The sequence below is a fragment of the Acanthopagrus latus genome, chromosome 4, assembly GCF_904848185.1.
Source record: "Acanthopagrus latus isolate v.2019 chromosome 4, fAcaLat1.1, whole genome shotgun sequence".
Lineage (NCBI taxonomy): Eukaryota > Metazoa > Chordata > Actinopteri > Spariformes > Sparidae > Acanthopagrus > Acanthopagrus latus.
This window is the reverse complement of record NC_051042.1, coordinates 9,114,031-9,141,628: the sequence shown is the minus strand read 5'-3', so window position 1 is coordinate 9,141,628 and position 27,598 is coordinate 9,114,031. Positions and strand designations below refer to the sequence as shown.

The 27,598-nt window shown below is 42.1% G+C and overlaps 2 protein-coding genes across 4 annotated transcripts in view; one reads left to right on the top strand and one right to left on the bottom strand.

The window, feature by feature from the left end:
* The first annotated feature begins 1,638 nt into the window (after window positions 1-1,638).
* kbtbd13 (kelch repeat and BTB (POZ) domain containing 13) lies at window positions 1,639-3,112 on the top strand. The gene has a single exon (XM_037095361.1). The coding sequence runs from the start codon at window positions 1,639-1,641 to the stop codon at window positions 3,091-3,093; it is 1,455 nt and encodes a 484-aa protein (XP_036951256.1). The 3' UTR covers window positions 3,094-3,112.
* Window positions 3,113-3,150: 38 nt separating this feature from the next.
* The window catches only part of ubap1lb (ubiquitin associated protein 1-like b), a 38,630-nt gene continuing 14,182 nt past the window's right edge, over window positions 3,151-27,598 (bottom strand). Inside the window, exons 2-6 of one of the 3 annotated variants that reach the window (XM_037094521.1) lie at window positions 20,591-20,708; window positions 17,998-18,591; window positions 16,328-16,507; window positions 5,545-5,646; window positions 3,151-5,341 (exon numbers count right to left, since the gene is read on the bottom strand). In XM_037094521.1, coding sequence (XP_036950416.1) covers window positions 5,207-5,341; window positions 5,545-5,646; window positions 16,328-16,507; window positions 17,998-18,591; window positions 20,591-20,695 — 1,116 coding nt within the window. In that variant the 5' untranslated portion in view covers window positions 20,696-20,708 and the 3' untranslated portion in view covers window positions 3,151-5,206. Of the gene's footprint in view, window positions 5,342-5,544; window positions 5,647-16,327; window positions 16,511-17,997; window positions 18,592-20,590; window positions 20,709-27,598 lie in introns of all 3 variants that reach the window. The other 2 variants (XM_037094520.1, XM_037094519.1) reach the window with 2 other exon arrangements.

Genomic DNA, 27,598 nt, shown 5'->3' with positions numbered 1-27,598 from the left:
GCTGTAACACAGCAGACGGTATCCAGTGGAAATCTGTGGTAAGCAACATCACCAAATACTTGGAGCATGTGCATACTATGAAGCTAAAGGAGAGCAGTGTGTTTGATTGCTATAACAAAGCAAGTAAATTTAGTAATCAGGCTAACGATAAATACTGCAGCACCATGGCAACGGCACCCGGTTTCGTTTCTCCGACGTCAAGTCACGGAGTTTGTTGTTAAGTTTGTGGTCATTACAGCTGGGTAGACGTTCAAAAACCATCCTTGTCAAAAACAGATTAAAAATCATCAAAAAATGTTGTTGAAAAAAAAAAAGTACTGATAACGTTTGTCCAGAATATTAATGGTACCCTGGTACCAACACAATTACGAGCCGGTACCAAAAAGTACCGGTCCTCGGTATACATCTCTAGTTGTCAATGCATTTTTATCAGTAAAAAGTACAGTATACTGTATAAGTTACTTAATTTAGATTCTAATCATTCTATTTAACATGAGGCCCAACTACAAGGCTCCAGAAATGAGAGTGAGGGACAGCATGCAGAGCATCGCACAACACATCAGATAGGTAGCCTACATTATGATGGTGACAAGCTGTGTGTTAGAGAGTTACTATAAAAGGGCCATGTCAAGAATGTGATGAGGAGAAAATATGGATGCTGTGGACAATAGTATCCTTAATTTAAAGGTGCTCAGTAGAACTTATGCAGAATTATATTAATTGTTATGTGAAGTGGGGGGGTTGGCGTGGTGCCCTTTTGCCAGGTTAGAGCAATAGCCCCTCCTATGAATGTTATACATTTCATGAACAGTTATTTGTGATACTGTTCAACTGGAAACTTTACCAGGTCCATGTGGTTTGAGCAGACCTTCTTTTACAATATTTAATCAATGATTATGATATTTGCCATTTAAATGATGCCGAAATCTATTATAGTTTTCACTTTTATTTATGTCTTCTGCACCAGGATTTAAGGACCAAGGATGAAGGTGTAAGTGGGTTTTTGTTTCACTAATACTGTAGCGTGGGTTCTGGATTGAGTTAATGAATGAATGAAAGCAGATTGAATGGAAGTTTCAATTATTGTAGAGGAACTATCGGATTAAAAGAGCGGAAAATCATTCTAAATATGTTATATAGTCAAAGTACCGATGCCACAGCTGAAAAGCACTCAATTACAAGTTGGAGTACTGCGGGTCCTGCACAAACTTTTTCAATGACTCCTTAAATGCTGGCATGCACAATATGTGACCGAGGGGAACAACCTTTTGTTCCAGCATGACTCCTCCTGCTGCCAGAGGACAAACCCTCAGCTGTTCCACAACTGTCACAAACGAAGGGCAATATGAATCATCACCTCATTCACAGTCACCCTGGCATTACCCAGTTCCTAGTTCTCCTCTGACTGCATGTCATTCTAATGCACTTGAGCTGTGTCAAATGTCCGTCTGCTATGTATAGAGTCTGTTGTCAGAGCTGTGAAATCAAATAGAGAACAGACTGTCACCTAGCATTTGCTCTAGTTAGAAGGCAGTATCTAGTAAAACACTATGGAGGTGCACAGTGTTTTGATGTGTATCAACCACTTCTTCTGAGTGTGCGGGTGAACCGGGACGTAATGAGGACCCGGGGGAGGTGATGGAGTCCAGCAGCTGTCAACGCGTCAGCCAACAGCCAAGACAGTGTAAGGCACTGGACAGCCTTAGGGTAAATATCAACCACAGCTCTTTCACTGTGAATAAAACCATTCTGGCTGAGAACTGTGAGTACTTTAGAGCAATGTTTCGGTCAGGAATGAGAGAGTGCCAACAAGAAGAGACTATCTTGCAATGTGTGGGGGTTTTGGGCTTTCTGGTCATGCAGCAGGTCCTGAACGGAGAGCTACCCATGCTGAACAGTGACCAGATTGTGGAGGCCATTGAGTGTACTGCTTTTCTGCAGGTGCCAGCTCTCACCAAGCACTTGATTAATATTGTCAACTCTGAAAACTGCCTCCTCATGTACCACACAGCTGCCACCTATGGTGTGTGGGACCTCTACCACAGTTCAGCCTTGTTCATCAGAGATATTTACACAGACCTGAAGGAGGATGTTCACACCTTACCCAAAAAGCTGGTAGATTACATCAAGTCTCTTCTCCCAAGTAGCTACATGGCAGTTTGTAGCCACTCGCCCTCCAGTAAGCTGCTGCAGGATCTCCAGAGGACAATCTTATACCTGGATGAAGAAAAGAGAGAGTGGAATGTCCTGACACACCTACCTATGAGCACAAGCACCACCATGGCGGGCGTGGCTGTCTTGGAGAACAAACTTTACATCATCGGAGGTGTACATGATGTCAGCAAGAAGGTGGTAGAGACTGGTTTCTGTTATAACCCAGCAACTAATACATGGTCCACCATCTGTGGCCCCCAGCAGCTACGCTACAACTTCACTTTGATAGGTCATGAGAATTGCCTCTATGCCATAGGAGGTGAGTACAACAAGAAGGCCCTGTCATCTATGGAGAGATACAGGGTGTCTAATGGAAGCTGGAGCTTTGTCTCCCCCCTCCCCTGCGCTGTAGTATCAGCAATGTCTGCCACAGCCCTGAACAGGATCTTTGTCTGTCTCTGGAAAGGTAAGGGGGCCACAGAAATACATGAGTATGTGCCTGAACAGGACCAGTGGCTTCTGGTCACTACACTCATTCGCCAACACAGTTATGGTCTTTATATGGTGGCCCATAAAGACAATTTGTATGTGATGCGCAATGGACCCTGTGATGACTTTTTACTGTGTGTGATGGACTGCTATAACCTAAGCTCAGGCCAGTGGACAGCGATGTTGGGCCAGTACACGAACAGCGAAGGCTCTCTGTTGACTGCTGTGGTCAGAGGAGACTCTGTGTTTACACTCAGCCAACAGGTAACCACAGAATACACTGTAGAGGATTATACATGGAGAGTAAGGCGTGAGATGAAAGGTTTCGGGAGGATTGGATCCATATATACATTTATGATGAGGCTGCCTAAAGACAGTAGCCCCCGCATGGAAAACTCTCTTGATCTGACTCAGGACCAGTTATTCAGAGACCTTGGTGAGTGTCCGTGATTCTCCCCACAATGGTCTGATAAATTACCTGATGTGCTGCTGACAAAGTTGTTTCTTTGAAAGACTATTCTGATTTCTTACGACACTCATCTTATTAGGTTAGTCAAAATGCATTTGGAAGAGTCAAAACAAATGAAAGAATAAACCCAAAACTTTATTGTGTAAACATCCATCACAGTTTACAAGAATGCTTCCTGCTTCACCTTCAACCTACTGTACAACTGTTGTCCTGTATTTACTTTTACACAGACTGCACATACAAGGCATATGCAATGAGCCAGTTTCATTGCCAGGGGGTGCACTTGGTCTGCACCAGTGTTTGGGTGGTGTGACAAGTGGCACCCAATTGAATACTAGGATGCAAGGTTTCAAACAGAAATGGCATTCTAAGTAGAGGATTAGTGCTATCTTTATTAAAAACTTTATTCTCTTTTTGTTGCCTATTTTATTTAAAATATTTTAACATGTGTGCCTAGTGTTTGTAGGCTAGAGGGGCCTACAACTGCATTTCAGTGTGTAAATGAAATTTACAAACTCAGATTTAATTTATGAATTATTAGCCAAAACTTAAAATATGTCATGATCCTTGTTGTTCTTGCGTTTAATGTTTTATTTTAAAATTGTACCCTTGCAAGTCAATTTTCAGTTCCTCCCTCTCTGTGATTTTCCCTCATTCCAGTATTTTTCCATTCCTTTCTTTTCCCCGCCTCACTCCACCTGTACCTGATCCCCTCCTTAGTGTGTCTGAATATAGTCTTTGTTCTTGCTCATGTCTTTGTCGGTTCATTCCGTGTTCGTCCGTGTTCACCTGTGTCACTACCCTGAGTTTCCCAGTCGTTTCATTTTCTAGTGTCTCCTCACGTCACCCCCTGGTATGTTTCTGGTTTTTGTTCCTTGTGTTTTTCCTCATTGATTTGTACTCAGCTCTTGTTTGCACTTTATTGAAGCCTTTTTTGTTGTTACTCTGTCTATTTGGCTCAGTTTTGGTTTGCATGGACTGTTGGATTTTGCTTGTCTTTCAGCTTTGGTTAAAATAAAGCTCGCTTTAGATTCTTAAATCCTGCCTCCCTTGTGTTGTCTGCATTTGGGTCCTCACCTCGTTTGACAAAGTTGTAAAAAGACACTTCTTAACTGACCACCTGTTGACAATTTTGCACATCCTTTAATGTACCCTCTTACTGCCAAAAATGAGATATTCATGAATTTATGTGACTTTCATAGCTGGCTGTTCAAAAATAAATGTGCAGCCCCCAATCAAACAATAAATACAAATCTGTACTGCTGATGTTTATCCATGCTCACTGTTTATAAGAACCTGTCTCTGGGGATAACTGCTCCTCAATGATTGGTTCCCATATGGATTCATTTAAATCCAACACAGAGGAGAAAAAAAAAGAGTACAATAAAAAAAGAACACTACCTTGGTGTATTTTTATAAAACATATGTCACAATTACAACCACTCAGATCACTTCTGGTACACAATTAATACAAACTACACAATGAACTGTCAGTGAAGCTTTCATTCCAAAAAAAGAATGGACATAATAAACACTTTCAGCCAAGTCAAATACAATGATAATTAAAGCTGCTGTATTGGTGACATTTTAACTAACCTATTGTACATTTTGCAATATGTCTCCATGTCCCCAAACTTGCACAACTCTATTCTTTGTTTCAAGGGAACTCTCTTTGCCTCTTTCTTTTCTTCAAGTGTTTTTCTTCACTTGGCATGTTTGTTAGTATAAGCCGTCACCAAGAGTGCTGGAATTGGTAGCTGACCCTATGCCCATGAACAGTAGGATCCTGCTTTCTGTGTGTTCATTAGCAAACAGCACTGTCTCTTTATTGAGCTCTCTGTCTTGATTAATTGGACAGGGATACGAAAAGTATTTTCTCTTTTACTGCATGAGCAGGGGGATAAGAGACATGAGTTACTGACCAAACTCACTGTGACAGTGTTTGGTCTCTCTGTGCCTTTATCAATGAATTGGAGTGAGTCACAAATCTTCGGTAGTTGATTTATGTAAGTGTGTGTGTGTGTGTGTGTGTGTGTGTGTGTGTGTGTGTGTGTGTGTGTGTGTGTGTGTGTGTGTTGATTTGTTGATCTTCTGTCACGCCACACGCATCATCAGCTCCTCCAGTGCCCGTTCTCTGTGGTTCTCGTTGATCAGTAGCACTTCTTTGATGGTGTTCTGCTGAAATCCCATCTCATTGAACTGATTAAGTAGATGAAGGAACTCCTTCGCCTCAAGAGGAAGACATTATAAGAGACATTATTATTTATATTTTAATACAATTATTTTAATAATAATAATATTTTTTTTTATTAATAATAATTTTTTACAATGTTGTTTTGCAATACAAGTTGCTCTCTCAAAGGAAGAGTGTGGTCTTGCTGCTACTTATAAAACTGAAGACGTGTAATGTTGTAGCTCTCTGAATATTTTACCTTTGTTTCACAGTTTTGAAACATCTCCAAAGCCTCTTCCACCTCTGCTATATCATAACCCAGCTGACACAGATGGTCACATGCCACCAGGTAACTCAAGATCTGCAAACATAAACAGAAATATTCATTAATGTAGGACACACAGGATGCTAAACCTAGAGAAAAAGAGTCTTGTAATGAAAATGTCTCAGTTAGTCTGGAATAAAAAAAAGAGAAAAGAACACAACTTAATAATGCTTATAATGATAACTGGACTACAATACCTCTAGCAGTGGTTGGGGAAGTATGAAATCCTTAAAATGAAATGCAATACGGTGTATGTGTGTATGTTTATCTGTATTTTTTAAAATAAATATGATCTGCTAATTAGTTTATTCATTAATGACTTTATTACTTGCTTTTTAGAAAATCTTTAGAAAATAGTGGGAAATGTCCATTGTTAGAATTTAGCTTGAGTGGCACCTTCAGTTTGTTTGTTTTTTTACAACCAAAAATGTGACAAAAAATAATTTAAATAATCACAATGAAAATACTCATATTAACGAGGCTGTTGAGAATTACAACTGTTTTTATTTTAAATAAACTGATTTATGAATGAATAATAATTGTACCTGTTCTTGTACAAACTGTTAGCTCATTTAACATATAACATCACATGATATAAGCTCTTGACATGTTTTAATGTAAAAATCGCATTTTGGGGAATTAAAGTCCATTGTTCAAATTAGTATAGTGCTGTAAAGTATGACATGCATAAGTGAAATGACTCACATAAAGATCAATTGATCTTAATTTCATCCCTTTTGATGAATATTGACTGAGCTCTTTTAAAGATGCGATTTTACTTTGTAATCAAATGTGTTTAAGTGTTTACACAAGTGCTATTTTGAATGTTAATGATTCAATGATTCATGTGATTTAGACGCTCCACATTAAGCTGAGCTGACTTTCTGGGTAAGATCAAGAATGTTTTAACTTGTTTTAGACTGCTCACAACATTAAAATGTTTTAACTTGTTATCAGCGGTGAAAACTGCCAGCCCTGCACGCCCTTTTTCTGGGTTTACAAAACAGAGGGACATCGCTCCCTGAACTCACTACTTGCATCTTATACTTCTTTAAACTCTGAAATTTAAGCTTCAAGCTCTTTACTTCATTTTTACACCTTAAGCGCTGGGTCTTTCTTTACTTCACCTTTTACTCTCTTCAAGACATCACTCATAAGAGAAGTTGCTTGCACGTTATTTCTTATAACTTCATATTTTTCACCATATCAGTAACTTCTTTTGAGTCCTTCAACTTTCGTTAAGTTTCTTCCAGAACTAAGTTCTTTTTAATTTGCCTTACCAAGTTAAGTATTGTGACCTGACTCAGGAAAAGTGAAATTTGAAATTCTCTCGTACTAAGTTAACTAAGGAGAACTTGATTGGCCAATGAAGCATTATTCAGTTATTTTAGCGAATAATTTAATTTAAGTTTATCAGTCAGAGCCTTAGAATCACCACTCAAACAAACGGACCAAGATCATCAACACCTTCTTCATTCTCATCAAGACCATCATCATTAACAAAGACACTATGGCAACCGGCTGTTTAAGAAGCCATTGTGAGCGGTTTCCAATGAAAGAAAGACTCTTTTGCCAGGTCGAACCGGCTCTGCTCTGCCAGGTCGAACCGGCTCTGCTCTGCCAGGTCGAACCGGCTCTGCTCTGCCAGGTCACCCCAACGAACACGAGCGGTGTCACCTCTGGGTATTGGATTGAGACTGCCACCCTGAAGTTAAATGACAGGGCCACTGGAGACAACCACTTTCCACTTGGTAAGGGCCCCAATCTTGTCAACAGGGAGGACTAACAACCACAAGTTCTTCAGAACTTGCCTTCTCTAGTTAACCCTATGTCATTGTCTGTGGAGGTTTGTTTCAGGGGTCATCCACATGGAAATGCTTTTGTGTGTAAACGCACATGTTTTGCATCATTTTGGCCGATCATCCAAATGGATCCTGTAAAAGCAGTGCCTGTAAATGCATTTATTGAAACCTTGTCTCAGGGTGGAAAAATCTGAAAATGCCGCCCTTGTGTTCTTGTTTGGGCAGTGAATCCGCATACTTTGCGTATCGAAGACGTCATCGCCCCACCCCTCGACCTCTAGCCTTCAACCTTTTAACCCTGCAATGTCTCATCACAATAACAGTAACAATAGCGGACTACATGTTTGTATTTGTGCTGCAGAAGATTTTGAGCCTATTAGGGTTACTAGGGCAAAATATCATGATGCTCTGCCACTACGCTGAGAAAAAAAGGATTATGGACAACCACATACGCCACATCGTTTTAGATCCACCAGGAAGGGCTACCAGGAGGGCAACCAGGAGAAGATTTTGGGTTAGCTACAGTGCGCAAGCTTTATGCACATGCTCCGTATCTTCTTTTCAGTTTTTGGTGAATTTCAAGCGCACAGACAGAAGCTGAATCGTGGTTTTACTGCATGATTGCAATGTCCATCTCTGTGTTGGTGAGCCCGCGTCCTGAGCTCACAAGCGACATTAGCAAGACATTAACTGTTATCCCTCGAAAATGTCAGCTCATGGGAAAAAAAAGAAAGGTCGATAGAGAGTGCCGAGTTTTTAACCAAACCTGGACTCCTAAGTATGTATTTACTGAAGTCAAAGGTAAAGCTGTGTGCTTAGTTTGCAGAGAACATATAGTTGTGTTAAAGGGTTATAATTTGAATTGCCACTACAATACGAAATACACAGAGAAGTACACGAACTTTACTGATGCAGAGCGGGCATGGACATCTGAAGCTTTGCTAGCTAGGCTGCAAAAGCAACAAGGCTTTTTTACTCTGCAGCGCTAATATGCCCGAGAAAAAAGAGGCGTTTGAGAATGTGCTGCTTTCCAGGTGAACCGTAACAAGAAGGATTGAGGACATTGTGGGAAACCTGGAGGTTCAGCTGCAGAGCAAACCAGACAATTTCAAACTTCCCCTTGGCTCTGGACGAGAGCTGTGATGTCCAAAACACAGCCCAGTTACTCATTTTTATACATGGGATAACAAAAGACTTTGAGATAACAGAGGGGCTGGCAGCAATGTGGTCAATGAATGGAAAGAGAAGACGACATGGAGTGATTTATTCACTGAGGTAAATGCATGTTTTGACGAGCTGGGACTTAAATGGTACCAACTGGCATGTGTTACAACCAATGGTTGTCCAGATCTGACAGAAAAAAAATTTGGACTTTTCAAGATAAAGTGACTGAAGTGAACTCAGAACTGAGATGAGCATTTTTGCATTGTATTATAAATCAGAATGTGTTGTGTAAGTCAGTGCTAAAACTGTACCATGTTATTGATATAACATATACAGTTGATATAACTATACAGTTAACTTCATCAGGGCAAGTGCATTAAAGTTTTTGTCACATTTGGAGGAGCATGAAACTGAACATGGTGACATAGGCTACCACACAGCTGTCAGGTGGGTCAGCCTGGGCAAGATGTTTAAAAGAGTATGGGATCTGAGGGCAGAGATTCGAGAGTTTTGTGATAGTGAAAGGTAAAGTCATCCCGGGGATCTCAGATGTAAACTGGACGGCTGAGCTTGCATTTGCTGTTGATGTGACTGCACTAATGAATTAACTAAACACCAAACTACAAGGAAAGAGCCTATTTGCACATGAAATGCACATCCTGGTGAAGGCTTTCATGAGAAAGTTGCATTTTCTCTTAAGCCAGCTGGAGAGTAACACTCTCACCCACATGCAAACCCTGAAAGAAGCCAAACCACCAACCGATCACCTCTGCAGGTACTCATTCATGTTAGTGGCACTGCATGGTGAGGCAATTTCAAGACAGTTGAGGGTGAAATGCACATGATTTCTTCTCCTGTCACTTTCAGTGTGGACAATGTACCCAGTGATATTCAGCTCGAACTCACTGACCTGCAGTCGAATACAGGGCTGTCAGAGCGCTTTAAGTCGGTATCACTGCTGGATTTCTATTCTTCTCTCAAAGTGGCAAACTTTCCACACATGAGGAGACATGCTCAGAAGATGTTGGTTCACTTTGGATCAACCTACATATGTGAACAAACCCTTTCATTGATGAAGTTTAAGAAATCCAGATACAGATTTTCTCTCACTGATGATCACCTGTTAGCTGTCCTTCCACCTCAGACATTCAACCTGACTGCAGTGCACTTGCTCAAGCCCAGCACAGACTAGATTCTCACTTAACAAGAAAAAATAACTGAAAAACAGCAAATGAGGTAGTAAGACTACACACAAAACATTCACATTTTGCTCACAATTGCTTTTGTGGATGTTGATTAAACAGTGATATAATTGCATTTTGTGCTATGTCTGCTTCACTTTTTTCATGTCCTAATCATAACATTTACTCTTACCAGTCGCAGCTTATCAAAAACCCTACAATTTGCTGCTTTTTATAATAACATACAATTAATATTGAGCAGAATTAATTGCCCACCCCTGCTCTACATGGAGGAAGTTGAAAGCAGAGCCTTCATTACCTTTACAGAAACTGCTCCTAGCCACTGGTTCAGATATGTGGAAGACACCTGACAGAGCAAGGGAAGTGGAAGCCTTCACAGAAAATATCAATGCTGTGGGGAAGATGTCAGAGGAGACAGTCTGCCCGTCTTGGACTGTGCAGTACACACTGAAGAAGACAGAAGCCTCAACATTAAGGTGTAAAGAGAAACTACACACAGATCAGTACTTGCTGTTTGGCCCACAAAGAAAGAGGGGAAGGAGAGGGAACAGAAGCACATTAGGGGTGCACTTAAAACTTGTGGCTACCCAAACTGGACCTTTGTCAAAACCTCTAAAAGATCCAGAGCAATAGGAGGAGATGAGAAAGCATAACAACATCGTCATTCCCTTTGTCGTGGGAACATCTGAGAAACTTCAATAAATATCATATACCACTTCACTTCAAACCAACACGCCAAGACAAAAACTTGTTTATTCTAAGGACAAATACACCCAGGCATAAGCAGAGTTATGTAGTTTACGCTGTTCATTGCAGCCAAGACTGCACATTTTGCACGTCGGAGAGACAAAACAACCTCTCTAACAAGAAACAAATGGCACAACACAGAAGGACTCCTCAGGTCAAGACTCTGCTGTCCACTTACATCTGAAGGAGAAAAATCATTCCTTTGAGGACAATGTAAACATTTTTGTCCAGAGAAGACAGATGGTTTGAAAGAGAAGTAAAATAATCTATCTATGTCACACTGAAAGGACTGTCTTTGAACAGAGGAGGTGGCCTCTGACATTACTTATCACCCACCTACAATGCAGTACTGATTTCCCTTCCCAGACAGCTTAACAACCGTTTATACTTTAGCTCACTTAGCCGCGGCAACCCACACAAAGGCCGGTTGGGTCAGTGACCCACAAGTGACCCGAAGGACTCTGAAACTCAGAGCTCACGTGTCCTTAACGACTCTGTAAGGACACTCTCACACTGAGTTTAAAAGCCAGCAATTCCCCCACAGTTAGTTAGAAATGAGGAAGCCTAAAACTGAAACAAGTCCAGTTGCCTCTGTCAGATACTTTTTCAGTGGGAAAAGGGTTTGAAAAAAGGATGTATTCAGCATGAAGTATTTTTTCATTGATAAGGCAAAAGTATTGCTTGCTGTGCTGTACATGATAAATGTTGGATGGGTGTTGAGAATGATAAATAGTAGACAGTAACAGCCAAGTTGATCTTCAGAGTAACACTGTTTCAAATATCTTAGTCAAGTTCATTTAGTTGACAGTTTACATATTTGTTTCAATTCGAATACTGATAAAATGTCCTATAAAGTATAATATTAGCAAGCATTTTTGAATGGCTGTAAATAATTTTTCCGTCAATTAAATTTTTTAGGCCTTCAATTATCCCTTTTGTGCTGTGGCTGTTATTTCATTGCATCACAACCTTTTGAATCAAAACAGCTTTAAATATTAATCAAATCCCTTGGTGATTGATCTCTGCATTCTTTATTTCACATGCATTTCCATCGCCTCCATTTTCCACCAATTAATATTTGTTCCTTTGACCCCTCATAGCAAACAGCTGCTAGAGCTGGCAAGCTCTGGAAGAAGCTGCTGTGGCCAGAGCCAGAACCTTCTGGAGCAATAATCAACTAGAGGCTTGGAGAGGACACTGTTGCTGTGTCTCAATTCAGGGTCTGTATCCCTTGGAGGCTGCATTTGAAGGCCAATTATGCCACTACACCATGCAAAGGCTGTCCTAATCCAAAGGCTCCTCCAAATGTAGCCCACAAATGCAGCCTTCTTTTCCCTGTTTTTGGAGGATGCACAGCTACTATCCTTCGTGCGTCACATAATCCCAAGATTGTTTCCACACCCGAAAAAGAAGAAAGATAGAGAGAGAATAGTGACATCACTTGGCGTAGATAGTCACTGTCGCAGGCCTTGGTGGCAGAAATCATGGCGTAAGGGTAAAACATCTGGTGACGCAACCAGGAAATGCTCCAAAGGCTAGATCGTTGCATTTACCAACGGTTGACGCATATCTGTACTGTATATATATATATATATATATATATATATATATATATATATATATATATATATATATATATATATATATATATATATATATACAGTTCATGTACAGTAACTCACAAAAGTGAGTACACCCCTCACATTTCTGCAAATATTTTATTATGTCTTTTCGTGGGACAACACTGAAGAAATTACACTTTGATACAATGTAAAGTAGCTTGTATAACAGTGTAAATTTGCTGTCCCTTCAAAATAACTCAACACACAGCCATTAATGTTGAAACCCTTGGCAACAAAAGTTATACATATATAATAGATACATATAACTATACAGATAGATATAGTTAGATGTAGATATAGAGATAGATATATGTAACTATAGATAGATATATTCAGATATAGAGATAGATACAAGTAACTATATAGATATAGAGATAAAGATATAGATATAGAGTTATATAAATATAGAGATAGAGATATAGATGGATAAAGATAGATACAGAGATATATAGAGATCGATAGATAGGGAGAAATAGTGGGACAGAGAGAGAGAGAGAGAAATAGAGAGATATATATAGATATTGATAGATACATGCAGTGCCATGCGAAAGTATTCACCCCCTTGGCATTCTTCCTATTTTGCCTTACAATCTGGAATTTAAATGGATTTTGATTTTGATTCTATGTAATGTGCCTACACAAAATACTACAAATTGGTGATGTGATATTAAAAAAAAGCTTTTCAATCATTCTAAAAAAAAAAAAAAAAAAAAAACACCTAAAAAGTTGTGCGCTCATATGTATTCACCTTCTCTTCATTAAAGCACCATCTACTACCTTCAGGAGCCACACAATTAGCTTAATAAGATCCACTTCCGGGCAATCTGAGTGTCACATAATCTCAGAGACAGAGAGAGAGAGAGAGAGAGAGAGAGAGAGAGAGAGATGTAAATGTACATAGATAGATATATACATATATAGATCTATGTCTTTTCAGATATAGATATATATCTATAAATTAGGTTTAATGGCAAAAGGTACAAACTAGCAGCTGTTTGCTCCATGCAAAAAACCAAAAACAATTTAAATAGCTCAATAGAACTAAGATTAGAAGTGGTTTCTCCAAGTTCAACACAAAATGCCACTTTTTATGACTGCTGCAGTCTCAAAATTACTCAACCCTTCATGACAAACATCTTTAGTACTTTGTAGAGCACCCTTTTGCTGTTATGACCTGCTGCAAACATGATGCATAGCTAGACACCAGCTTCTGGCGGCGCTCCTGAGGAATCTAAGCCCATTCCTCATGGGCAAAAACCTTCAGTTCACTTATATTCTTGGCTCTGCATGCTGCAGCCGCCTTTTTCAAATCCAACCAGATATTTTCAATGGGGTTCAAGTTCAAGAGTGATGGCCACTCTAGTATCTTCCAGAATTTCTTCTGAAACCAAGCCTTGGTGAACTTTGTGGTATGCCTGGGATCATGCTCCTGTTGGAAGGTCCAATGACGCCAAAGATTCAGCTTCCTCACAGAGGACATGACATTTTCTCCAAGGATTTCTTGATACTTGATGGAATAGGCCAGGGTTCACCCTGGATGAGCTGCCAGCTCATCGCAGGACCCTTACTGATGGCATCTGCACATCAGGAGCAACTTTGGGGTTCAGTATCTTGCTCAAGGATACTTCGACGTGTAGCTCAGTTCCGCCCAGGGGAGCCGGGATTCGAACTTGTAACCTTCTGATCACCAGTCCACCAGCTCTTCCCACTGAGCTACAGCCGCCATTATTTATGATTTTGCCACTGTATTTCACTTTAACTCACCTCAACTATTTACTTGGTGTCATTTTTTTCAGCATAACCTCACATGTGTGACTGTACAGTTATTTTATTTTAATTTGACATACTGTATTAACACAAAAGACCTAAAATCACAAAAAAAACCATAAAACCTGAGTAGGAAAAGTTTTTTACTGTGAAAACCACAAATATGTTTAACAAACCATTTTTTGTTACTTATAATGCAAATACAAATTGTTGTTTGCTAAATATGTGCATACATTTTAAAAATGTACAAAATTATATGTAACTATTTACATTTAAATGCAGGCAATGCTCAGGTCTGCCGGAGCTCCTTCCAGCTGAGTGAAGAGCTGCACTGCCTGCTTCACATTCAGCAGTCTCCTCATTGTTTTGACTCATTAAACAAAAAACCAACCCCACTACACACTAAACACACTACACCAAACACTACATAACACACCCCAAACACGCTAAATGTCACAAATCTCTCAACTCTCAATATCGCTGGCTGTCTCTACACTGACTGTCATTGCCCGTCATTCATCCGCCTCCGTCCCTCCCACAACTTCCCATTCCTCAACAACCAAACCAAACTTTCATGACAAAAGCCCGTTTTTACCGTTTCTTCCTGCACCAGACACAAAACAAATGTGACAGCAATGTTTGTGAAAAAGCTTAGCGGGCATTATATACCCTAAGTCCGGTTTTTGACCTCCCGGTGCGTCCGTCGACTCGGGAGGTGGGCCATGTGGCCTAGCTGCTAGCAGCTAGCTACACACAAACTTCCACAGATTCAAATTCCACTCAAACCGGAAGAGACTCGGCCCGGACTCGTTTAGTTTAATCTCTTTAGATGCACAGAATGGGACCGAACCCCCTGCAAAATCTCAGTCCAGCTCACGCTGCTGCAGGTCTAAATCCGCTTGTTTCAATGACAATGCCTGCAGAATTTGTAAAGCATTTATGAAATTATTTATTAACGGTATCATTGCAATCCAAACAAATCCGACTTGGCACACCCTTGAACCAAGCAGCAGCCACGTTGAAACTCTCAGGTCAGTCTGATCCTGATCCTCAGAGATATTTGAGGAACACACACACACACACACACACACACACACACACACACACACACACACACACACACACACACACACACACACACAGATTCCTTGCTTTTATAGAGAGATGAGTATTCACCCCTCTCTGAACTTTCTATGTGCCACTCACCCTGTCTGAACTTTCTGTGTTTACACGACACGTCTGCGCATGCAGACTCGGCAACAGTTTTAAGACACACCCACAGAGACAGATATATATATACCATGCTTTCCTCCTCACAATCTGAGACTTTTCTCTGTAACAAACCTGTGTTGTTGCTTTATGACTGCTCCTCTTGTACAAGATTAAACTTTGTTAATCTTGAACTGGCACCAATCTCCTTCCTCCAGTTTTAAATTATCTAAGAGTTATTTTACTGTAGACAGGGTGTTCTTTTCAGTGTATGCTTCATTCTTCCTCCTCCAGATATACCACTGATCCATAGGCCTGAAAAGTTCCAGTTTTGTTTCATCGCACCAAAGAATAAAATCCCAAATTCTCTCTGGCTAATTTATATAGTTTTCAGCAAACTGAAGCCAACTTTTCTAAATGGCTCTAAAATGGAAGAACATATAAATACAATATCAGCGAAATTCTCAAATGTTCCATCTTATTTTGATACATTGTTCTTACATGTGAAACTTAACACTATGGATACAACATTATTATTTATGTAAAGTGAAATCTTATTGTTTGTGTGTTTCAAGCATGAGTTCTGTCTTATGATAGCTATGTAGTTGTATGAATGGATGTATTCATGTATTGTATATGGTATAATGTGCCATGGAATTAATATAAAGGAACTTAGGTAGTGAGTTCATTAAGCAGGGGTTGGCGAAGCCTCTTCTGTGCACAAGTGTTTTGAGCTTGGGTTGATGTAAGACACACAACAATGGTTGAAGTACATATGAAGTTTATGTGTATCGCGAGATAGCGGTGGAGATGATTGGAATAGTCTTTTGAGAGAGATATTATATACTCTTGTGACTGTTACAGTTGAATGTATTGTTTCTTATTATTACAAAAGCTCAGGAAAGACTGCCTTCTCTGAGTCAACATCTATGTGCTTCTGGTGTGTGGCTCTTGCTTGCAAGCAATAAAGGAACTTCTAGAAAAGAAATGTTGTGTCGAACCTGGTGTTGACCAACTCTCATCTGCACTCAACAAGCAACTGATTTTCAGTTGCCACGACAACAGTATTTACAGTACATGCAGTGTATATGTGTGTGTGTGTGTGTGTGTGTGTGTGTGTGTGTGTGTGTGTGTGTGTGTGTGTGTACCAGGGTCAATGTAGAAAGAAATATCCAGATTTGTACTTGTTTCTCATGTGGCTTACCTGATCCAGGGTTTTCTGGCCTGTCTTCTGCAGGGCAATGATAGCAGTACGAAGAGGGTAACCGCGCGCAGTGATGGCCCCTAGAAGCTCTCTCTCCTCTTGGCTCAGAGCTGATAGTAGGTTTGCTGATGAGTCCAAACCAGAAGAGTTGAGACTTCTACAGAAGTCAGGGCTTTCAGACTTCTAGGGAACAAATGACTGTAATGAGTGTCTGTTTACATGGTCAGAGAGGCAAGCACTACTGGGTCAGATTGAATCTAATGTTAAGGTTATTTTGTAATGCTGTCAGCAGGTTTGATCCAGGATGCAGCTCTGCTGAGAAAGACTTTTTCAGAAGACTTGCACTTGCTAATTCTGATTTACTTTTTATAACCTGACTGTATTCAGGGAGTGCTGATACTATTTTTTATGTGCAGGTCCCAGTAAACATTTTAGAAATCTGATTTAAAAAAAAAGAAAAGCACTGACATGACTAGGATTGATTTCCTCTTCTAGCTTACACATGGTTTATATTCATACCAATAATTACATTTCAATTTTGCCTTATTGCCTACTTACAGAAAAACTAATTATGCGGTGTTAGGCATTCACAGTATATGTGATACCAGAGCTTGCCCATCTGTTCCTGGCTTATGTGTGGTGATTTATAGTAGGGCTCAGGAATAGGTAATTCCCTGAGCTTAAGACTGTCCCCTTAGTCTATTCCTGCAGACCAGAGACAGCTATCTATGCTCCAGATTATTAGTTATTATTAGTTTTTCCTCTCACTTATCAGGCAGCAGCCAAACCAAAGTTTTTTCCAGTTACTGGTGACGTACAGTAAGGAATACATATACTGTCTTGTTAAAATAAAGAACGCACAGTTCTATTATTTTAGCTAAAGTCACTAAAGTGAAGTTACAAGACATCAGTACTAAGAGCAACACTTGCCTTTTATGAAGATGAATGTCAAGAGTGCGTGCGCAACATTTTTGGAATTTTTGGAAATTTCTGAATCAATTTTGAATCACAGATCTCCCACAGTGTTAGCTGCTTAGGTGAAAAGTAAATGGGCTGAAAAAAAAAAAAAAAAACTGGCTGTGCTCCATCTCTGGGTTTATATTTTCATTGAAAAGGGTGAATAATGAACTGTAAAATGACTAGTAATGTTGTCTGTATGGGACAATACAGCTTGATGCTGATGATGCTATTTGAGTGTATCAGTACTCATTTCTAGATTAGGTTCAACCAGGGGTGGATAAAATCAGGGGTCTTTAAAGGAGTCACACTTTAAACAGGGGCACAGGGTCTGGGGGACCGCCCCAAGTAAAATTAGACATTTATTTCACTCATTGTGGTAGTTGTTTTATTCATGTACAAATAACCACAAATCTGCATCTCATAGTAAATCAGCATGGTGTGGAATTTTCCTTGAAAGGCGGACATTAAACTCAACATTTAATCATCTATTGTTTATCGATTCAAAATTCCATAGATTCAGTGCTCTGACGTGAAAAGAGGCACTGAGTTATATTTCAGCTGGGGCCTCAGCCTCCTGTGGCTCCACCCCTGGATCCACCCATGGGTTATTTTCTTCAACATCACTAACTTTAATTTAAAATGATTGCTGTGAATTTAAATTGAGCTCACTCGACTACATGTTCTGTTATATTAAAATGTCCATCTCTTACCGCGTGTGTTGTGTTGTTGTTGTTGATGCAGGGGAGCATGTCGACTGTATTGGCTCTAGTGTTGGCAGCTCTGGTGTCAGGGGTCCTGTGTGATGGGCTTTTGGATAGACTGTCTGTGTTAGGATCATGTTGTTTGGAAGTGTCCAGCACTGAGACAGAGCACTGTCGTAGGTTCTTCCTGCGCTGGTGTGGTAGGCTGCTAAGGCATGTTGGAGGGTTCAGAAGGTCTGGGACGAAGGCTCTCGGTGCTTTCCTCTGACCAGGCTGACCTGGAGCAACAGGATACCCACCACCTGAGCTGGCTCTGACTGACGAACATGTCTTAGCACTGTCCCCTTCATCCTCAGATTCGGAGACCATAAACTTGGTGCGTAGGATTGTGGGGGTGAGGCTCTTGGAGCGCTGCCGAGGATTTGGCTCCCAAAAGTCTGAGGAGTGGCGGCTGGCCAGACGGCTCTGCTGTGGGCTGCTGAACACCATCCAGTATGGTGGACAAGATGGTCCTAATGTCGATGATGACAGCTGAGGCTGATGCTGAATGATGAAGCGACTCTGCAGTCCCGTTAGCACCCAGTTCTCCAGTCTGAACTCATACTGCCACATGGACGAACAAATTGTTAGTGTTCTACCCAGCCAACTACGTAGCTTTGTATTTTATTTTAATTTTTTCAACACTCTTAGCTTAATCAGCATGACAGCTCCTTTCCAGGAATGTCAATGATAGTCTGTTGTCAAGTGATTGTCTGAAATGAAATATCTTAACATATGTTGCATGATTTACCATAACATTTCACTTTTCATCTCAGCCCACCTCCAGCTTTAAATGTACAAATACTCAAGACTGGCACAGGATGATATATCCAACAGCTAGTAGATTGCAATTTTTTTTTTTTTTTTTCAGCGTGCATTTCTTGGTCTAGCTAGTCTAGTCTGGTTTAGTGTGTTAGCATTGATTGAGTGAAGCTGGTATCAAAGAGAGACTGAAGAGGGACCTCAGCACCAACAGCAAAAAAGATATCTGGCAGCAATAAGCTACAAAAACAGGAGCATCTTGTGCGAGGCCAGGTTGTCGATGAGCTGAGCGCTTTTTATACAAGCTTTGATCTCCTCATCAAAGACTCTGCTGTAAAATCTACTCTGCCTCCAGACAGCTGATGTCATTACTGTCATTTTTTACATCTCACTCTCACAGGAGGTAGAGTTTTGATTCTCTGCCCAAGCCCGAGTCTGAGCCCGACCCTGACCCAACGCAAGAAGACTCATAATTACAATTAATATGACGGGCCGGGCTGGGCTTGGATCGATCTAAAGGCAGGAACACACCGGCTCAATAACTGGATGTCTGAAGCATATGGAGAGACAAGGTTGGGAACAAATATATTCGGTGTGTTCAGCTGCATTTGAAGCTTTCGGAGCCGCTCGGACGTTGTCTGCTCCGATTCAACATGCAAAGTCTGAGGAGGTTGGCTGTGGGTCGTCTGAGCCATTGGATTCTCTGATTGGCGGTGTGCTAGCAAATCAGCGCGGTGTGTGGGAGGGGCAGAATACTGTGTGCACTTTGCTTTTCTATGCACTCCGTTGCGTCATTTCTTGTTTTCATGTTTTGGAGTACTGGCATGAGACTAGCTGTTATTATGTCCATTCAGGACAAATTAATCTGTGTTCATTTGGTAATGCCTCGCTGCATGTTTAGTATGCAGCTGTTTTTGTCTGAAATAGTTATGTTTCGTTTTGATCAAAAGTAAAGAGAATTGATTGCATAAACCTCTAGTCCAGCGTCTTCAACACTAGCATCACCCACTTATTGCATCTCACACAAGCGCAGAACTTTCATGCTACTGTGGAGCTGGCGCCACGTCGATGTGTGTTCAACGCAACATTTCTTCCGAACGGGTGAGACAAGAGGCAACAGAGTGGTTGGAGAGTGGTCGGATAAGGCAGTTGGACATCTGGGCGGTGTGCGGGGGCCTTAAGCTCTAACAGGAGGCTGTACCGTCAAGACAGCCATCACCGTACTTAAAAAAGTCTGCTCTGTCTAATCTTAATAACTACTGCCCTGGGGCTCTCACTTCCATCTTGATTATGTGTTTTGAGAAACTGGTTCTCCAGTACAAGATAATATCTCAGCCCACCCAGACCCCCACCAGTGCACTTTCAGAACCAACAGATCCACAGAGCCATCTGACACTGTCACCAGAATTCACTTCTCAAAAGCACAGAAAGGTTCTATTTCCTACGGGAGATATGGGAAGGCTAAATTTGGTTGGTGCTACTTGATTTGATGGTGCACTCATTATAGTCATTTATTATTCCAATAAGTCCATTAATCACTGTCTTTTTGTTCTGTTTCTGGTCTCTATCAACCCCTGAGGGAAATATACATGGAGATTTTTAACGTACATGTAATTGTTTTGGCACCTTTAAGGATTCATATGCCCCAAAATTGCCTGTGTGAAGTCTGCAGCTCATAATTTTTTGTTTATCACATCATATCAACTAAGAATGTGGGCTAATCATTCATACACAAATGAATTTGACAAGCAATGTCATTTGTATGTTAGGGTCTCTGCCTGTAAAGTGTGTTTGTACTCACTTCTGTCTCCCGCAGTATGGTGAGATAGTCAGGGACAATGACTTTGATGTCTTCTTTGACTTCTTGTGAGGGAACCTGTGGCATCTTCAGAGGGACACCATCCATACTGCTGAGTTTACTTAGAAACACACACACACACACAGACACACACACACACCCAAACAACGAGAGAGAGAAAGAGAGAGAGAGAGAGAGAATGACAGAGAATCAAAAAGTTTTATCTATTATCAAAACATTCACTACAGTGTAATTACACATCAATACATAAATACATGCCTGCGAACTGCAAAATTCAGAAATGACCATGTTACTCTACACTCCTCATAATCGCTCATCATTTGCCATAGCTTTTAAACCAAGACCTGATTGAAAAAAAAAAAAATAATAGACATGACATGACGCATATACATATTGCCAAAAGGATTTGCTCACCTGCCTTGACTCGCATAAGAACTTAAGTGATATCCCACTCTTAATCCATAGTGTTAAATATGACATTGGTCCACCCTTTGCAGCTATATCAGCTTCAACTCACCTGAGAAGAGTGTGTTTATGGGAACTTTTGACCATTCTTCCAGAGGTGCATTTTTGAGGTCACATACTGATGTTGGACAGGAAGGCCCGCCTCTCAGTCCCCGCTCTAATTCATCCCAAAGGTGTTCTATCGGGGTTGAGGTCAGGACTCTGTACAGGCAAGTTCATCCACACCAAACTCCCTCATCTATGTCTTTATGGACCTTGCTTTGTGCACTGGTGCACAGTCATGTCGGAACAGGAAGGGGCCATCCCCAAACTGTTCCTACAAATTTGGGAGCATGGAATTGTCCAACACACCATAATTCCCCCCTCCACCAAACTTTACACTTGGCACAGTGCAGTCAGACAAGTACCGTTCTCCTGACAACCACCAAACCCAGACTCGTCCATCAGATTGCCAGATGGAGAAGCGCGATTCGTCACTCCAGAGCAGCCTTTCTCAAAGTGGGTGCCGCGGCACCCTGGGGTGTCCCGTGACTGTGTCAGGGGTGCCGCCAAAAAATTACGTATTCTGTATTTAAAAAAAAAAAAAAAAAATTCTTAAAAAAAAAAAAAAAAATCAAATTTCATATGACATATATGAATATATTTGAATACATAAATACATTCTTTCTTACATATGAATGGATTAATAAAATTGTAAAGTCATTTTAGATAAACAATATATAAAATGAACCATAAAAATCTGTCTCACGTAACGTGACGTCCCCACCGGTGTCAGCGTGATAGCGCAGCACACAGCACATTGTTTTATAATTTAACCGCGAAAATACATTTCACAAAGAGCAAGGAACAAGCACCATGGATCGTTTTTTAAAAAGAAAAGCCCCACAAGAACCAGACATGATTGACTGTGAAATGGAGCCTCAGCCTACTACTTCATGCGAGCCTTCGTCCACCAGCTCTGAGTCTGCACCAAAGGTCGCAAAGGTAGATAAGGCTAAAAAGAGAACATACAACGACAATTACTCAACTCAACTCAACTCAATTTTATTTATAAAGCCCTTTAAAAACAGCTGCAGCTGACACAAAGTGCTGTACATAAAATAAGACATATAAAACAAAGAACAATATAAAAACAATAATAAACGATAAAACAATGTTAAAATAATATTAAAACAAAAACAGAAACAGAGTCTCATGCTGGATTAAAAGCCAAGGAATAAAAATGGGTCTTAAGACGTTTTTTAAAAACAGACAGTGAAGGGGCTTGTCTAATACATAACGGGAGGTCATTCCACAATTTAGGACCAGCAACAGAGAAGGCTCTATCCCCTCTGAGCTTCCGTTTGGCCCTTGGTAACTCCAGGAGCAGCTGATCAGCTGACCTGAGGCACCGGGCAGGAGTGTATGGGCGGAGCAGCTCAGAGAGGTAAGGCGGGGCGAGACCATTTAAGGATTTAAAAACAAATAAAAGAATCTTAAAATGGACTCTAAAGTGCACAGGCAGCCAGTGGAGAGAGGCTAAAATGGGAGTAATGTGCTCCCTCTTACGCGTTCCAGTCAGGAGGCGAGCAGCAGCATTTTGAACTAACTGGAGACGCGCCAGGGAGGACTGGCTGACTCCAAGATAAAGTGCGTTACAGTAATCCAGCCGCGATGTAATGAAGGCGTGGATTACTGTTTCAAAGTGCTTTTGTGCAAGGAAGGGCTTCACCTTTGCCAGCTGCCTAAGGTGAAAGAAGCTGGACTTAACTATTGCACCGATTTGCCGGTCAAGTTTAAAATCACTGTCCATCTTAAAACCCAGGTTTGTAACTGTTTGCTTCCTGTAAGGCAGCAAGGGGCCCAAGTCAACAGGAAGTGGTTCACAAGAGCCACTGGGACTGAACACCATCACTTCTGTTTTATTTTCATTAAATTTTAAAAAGTTCAAAGACATCCAGGCTTTAATGTCTTCAAGACATAACAGAAGTGGTTTCAAGGAAAACCCGTCCTTCTTCTTCAGTGGCATATAAATCTGGGTATCATCAGCGTAACAATGAAAAGAGATACCATGTTTTCTCAGGATGGAACCCAGGGGCAGCAAGTACAGTGAGAAAAGCAGGGGCCCTAAAATTGAACCCTGTGGAACCCCATATGACAGTGGAGCAGAGCGGGACTCAGAACCACCAAGGCTTACGCTCATAGTCCTGTTTGCCAGGTAGGACCTGAAGCAGTCCAAGGCGGTACCAGAGATGCCTACTAGCTGCAACCGATGCAGTAAAATGCTGTGGTCCACGGTATCAAAAGCTGAACTTAAGTCAAGGAGTAGAAGGGTTACATAGTCTCCAGAGTCATTTGCCAAAAGGATATCATTAAAAACTCTTAATAGAGCTGACTCTGTGCTATGTAGTGTTTTAAATCCGGACTAGAATACCTCCAGGACCTCGTGCTCATCCAGAAACGATTTCAATTGAGTATACATAACTTTTTCCAGGATTTTTGAAATGAAAGGCAGTTTGGAAATGGGTCTAAAATTGGCTAGCACACCAGGGTCAAGACTGTGTTTCTTGAGAAGGGGTTGCACCACAGCATGTTTAAAACTTTGGGGGACAACACCAGAAGACAGACTGCTGTTGATAATGGCCAGAACCGTCTGCCCTATACTGGGGAAAACATCTTTAAAAAAGTGGGGCGGGATAGAGTCACGGGGAGAACCTGATGGTTTAATCCGGTCAACCACATGTTCTAAGGCCTTCAGAGACACAGGCTCAAACAAATCAAATACAGCCAAGCAAGGGACAATGTCAGAGGGGTCAGATGCAGGAGTAGGGATGAGAGCCCTTGCAGTAGAAACCTTGTCAATAAAAAACTGCAGGAAACTATTGCACATTTTAGGGGATGCCTCTATGCACACCTGGGGGGGATTAAGAACAGCCTCGATGGTTTTAAATAGCACACGCAGGTTGTGGTGATTAGATTCAACAAGGTTGGACAGGTATTGTCTTTTGGCCTCCTTAAGAGTGCTCTGGTAGCAGCGCCAACAGTTTCTTAAGATTTGGTATGAGACCTGCAGCTTGTCCTTATTCCACCTGCGTTCAGCTTTTCGGCACTCCTGTCTAGCTGCGCGAGTTTTCTCATTAAGCCATGGCTCAGGTTTAACTTTGAGCTGCACCGTTTTTAGTGGAGCCACAGAGTCCAGTATGGTTCGGCAGGAGGAGTGAAACCAGGAATTTAGCTCCGCCGTGTTTGCAGATGGTAAGCCAGAGGAAACACACAGTCGGTTAAAAGCAGAGGAGAACTGACCAGCAGTGGCAGGGTTAAAAATCCGACAGCTCCGAACAGGAGCGGCAGATTTGACTGCAGAGCAGGAAAAGGCAGTTTCAAACACCACAGGCAAATGATCAGAAAACACATTGTCACAATTTTCCAAGTTGGACACAGACAAACCATGGGAGAGGACAAGGTCTAATGTGTGTCCATGTTCATGTGTGGGACCAGACACACACTGCACCAAATTAAAAGAGTCAATGAGGCTTAAAAAGTCCTTCACCATCGGCTTGTCAGGACAACACACATGAATGTTAAAATCCCCAACAAGGAGGACACGATCATACTTGGGCATAATTTCAGCCAGCAGATCAGAGAAGTCATTTAAAAAGTCCTTGTTGTATTTGGGGGGTCGGTAGATGACAGCACACAGCACCGGATCAGAGCGGCCCACCTCAAATGAATGTGCCTCAAAACTGGAAGAGGAGGATGAGACGGCACGCTGCCTACATTTAAAATCATTTTTATAAACAGTCGCCGTTCCTCCTCCACGGCCTGACGTCCGCGGGGAGTTAAAATAAGAACAGCCGGACGGTAAAAGTTCGACCAGAGGACTGCACTCACCGGGACCGATCCAAGTCTCTGTCACGCAGAGAAAATCCAGGCCGCGAGAGTTGAAGAAATCCCTCAAAATAAAGGTTTTGTTCGCCAGAGATCTGGCGTTCACCAGGCCGATCCTGGCGGGCGCCGGGGGCTGCGGTTCGGTGGATCTGCGAGACCGTGGCAGCGTCTTTAGGAGCCGGAGGTTCACCCCGCGCTGGGAAAGCCGAGGAGGGCAGGAGCGGCGAGGCTGGAGTCCCGCAAACGATCCGGTGACAGGTACAAGGCAGGCACCGATGGGGTCCAGAAAACGCCGGGGCACAACGAAAGGATGGATTAATCCCAGTTCTGTCCGGGAGATGGTCGAAGATCCTGCCAGCCAGGCTTTAAGCTTCACCAGCCGACCACCGCGTTTGCCGCGGCGGCGGAGACGCTTCCGCCGAGGAGGTAGAGCCAAGGCCCGACACAGGTGAGTCGGGATCCCCGCCAGAAGCGGGGGCACAGTTTTCTGTCCACCATGCTCAAACGCACCCAATGTCCTGGCATTATGTCTAAGATCTAAAAGGAATTGGCGATCGTACACCAGCAGAGACTTGATCTGTGTAATGACAAGGGTTGAGAACACTAAAAAAACAAGATACCGTAGGAGCAGCAGGCGGCCAGGTACACACACCGGCGCCATCTTCCTTAAGAGAATTACCTCAAACTTGGCTTCATCAGTACTGGGGATGAAGCATGCCCTCTCCCTTTGTGTCTAATATGTGGGATGAAACTGTCAAACCAAGGGATGGTTCCGAGCAAACTTAAAAGACACCTGACCACTAATCATCCATCACTTGCTGACAAGGATGCTGAATATTTTGTTCGAATGAAAAGTCAACACAGCCGTCAAGAACAAATGATGATTAAATCTGCAAAAGTCTCGGAGAAGGCACTGGAAGCTAGCTACCTCGTAGCTGAAATAGTAGCTAAAACAAAGACGCCCCACACTATTGCAGAGACTGTAATTATGCCAGCATGTACAGCAATAGTAAACAAAATGCTAGGGCCTCAAGCTGCAAAAGAAATTTCAAAGGTCCCGCTGTCGGATTGTACAATAGGGAGGCGAATCAATGACATGTCTGTGGATACTGAAGCTGCCGTTTTGGGGAAAATCAAGACAAGTGGACATTTTTCTTTACAACTTGATGAGTCAACAGACGTGAGTGGGCACGCTCAGCTCTTGGCAAATGTTCGGTTTGTGGATGGGGACCGTATTAGAGAGAATTTTTTATTCTGCAAACCGCTGCCAAACAAAACGACAGGAGAAGAAATTTATCGTGTGACAACTGAGTATCTTGAAAAGGGAGGATTGAGTTGGAATAACTGTATTAGTATCTGTACGGATGGTGCGGCTGCTATGACGGGCTGTGCCAAAGGTTTCATTAGCAGGGCCAAACAGCAAAACCCTGCCATCCGCACAACCCACTGCTTCCTTCACAGAGAGGCACTTGCTGCAAAGACGCTCCCAAAAGAACTTTCGGACGTACTTGACAGAGCAGTGGACATTGTTAATTTCATAAAAGCGCGCCCGTTAAAGAGCCGCCTGTTTTCGATTCTGTGCGAGGAAATGGGGGCAGAGCATCAGAGCTTGTTGCTACACACGGCAGTCCGCTGGCTGTCACGGGGGAAGGTTTTGGGCCGATTGTACGAGTTAAGAGAAGAACTCAGAGTCTTCTTGACAGAAGAGAAATCTGCATATGCAGAGCTGCTCGCAGATGAGCAATGGTGCGTAAAACTCGCATATTTGGCTGACATCTTCAAGCACCTCAATGAGCTGAACATTAAAATGCAAGGCAAAGAAGAAAACCTCCTCTCCTCGTCTGACAAACTGCGTGGCTTCAGATCTAAGCTCACACTCTGGCGTTCCTTTGTGGAACAAGGCAGGCTGGATATGTTTCCCCTGTGCAATGTGCATGTAAACAGCAGCACGCTTTCTGACCTCATAGCCCAGCATCTGAAATCTCTTGACGAGCGATTTAATCATTATTTTCCATCGGAGTGTTATGCACAGTTTGACTGGGTCCGTGATCCATGGAGTTCACGCGCACTGGAGAGCGCAACGGACTGGCCACTGCCAACACAGGAGCAACTGATGGAGATCAGGGAAGACCGCACATTGAAAATGAGATTTGGTGACATGGAATTGGACAGGTTTTGGATATCAGTGGAAAAAGAGTATCCAGTGGCTTCCAGTAGCGCTGTTGCTATTTTGCTTCCCTTCTCCACAACTTATCTGTGCGAACTGAGCTTTTCAAGCCTGACATACATCAAGAACAAGTACAGGGAGCGACTGAGGACTGTGGACCAGGAGCTCCGTGTCTGCCTCTCATCCATCCCTGCCAGGATAGGCCGGTTGTGTGCGTCGCACCAGGCTCACGTCTCTCATTGATTGTGAGTCACACCCCCCCCCCTCTCTCCCCTCTCTCTCTCAATTGCGGCTTATTTGTGTGCGTATGCGCGCTGCTGCGCGAATGTGGACCTCTCTCTCCCTCTCTCATTGCGGATTATTGTTTGCGTGTGTGTGTGTGTGTGTGTGTGTGTGCGTGCGCGTATAGCACGGATGGAAACAAGCACTATGATGGAAAAACATTCCTGCTATCTCTGCACTTCATTTGAGTTCTCCTGCTCTCAATTTGT

Bases quoted from the DNA above. Each gene is read 5' to 3' on its own strand.
- kbtbd13 (XM_037095361.1), top strand. From the start codon at position 1,639: ATGGAGTCCAGCAGCTGTCAACGCGTCAGCCAACAGCCAAGACAGTGT.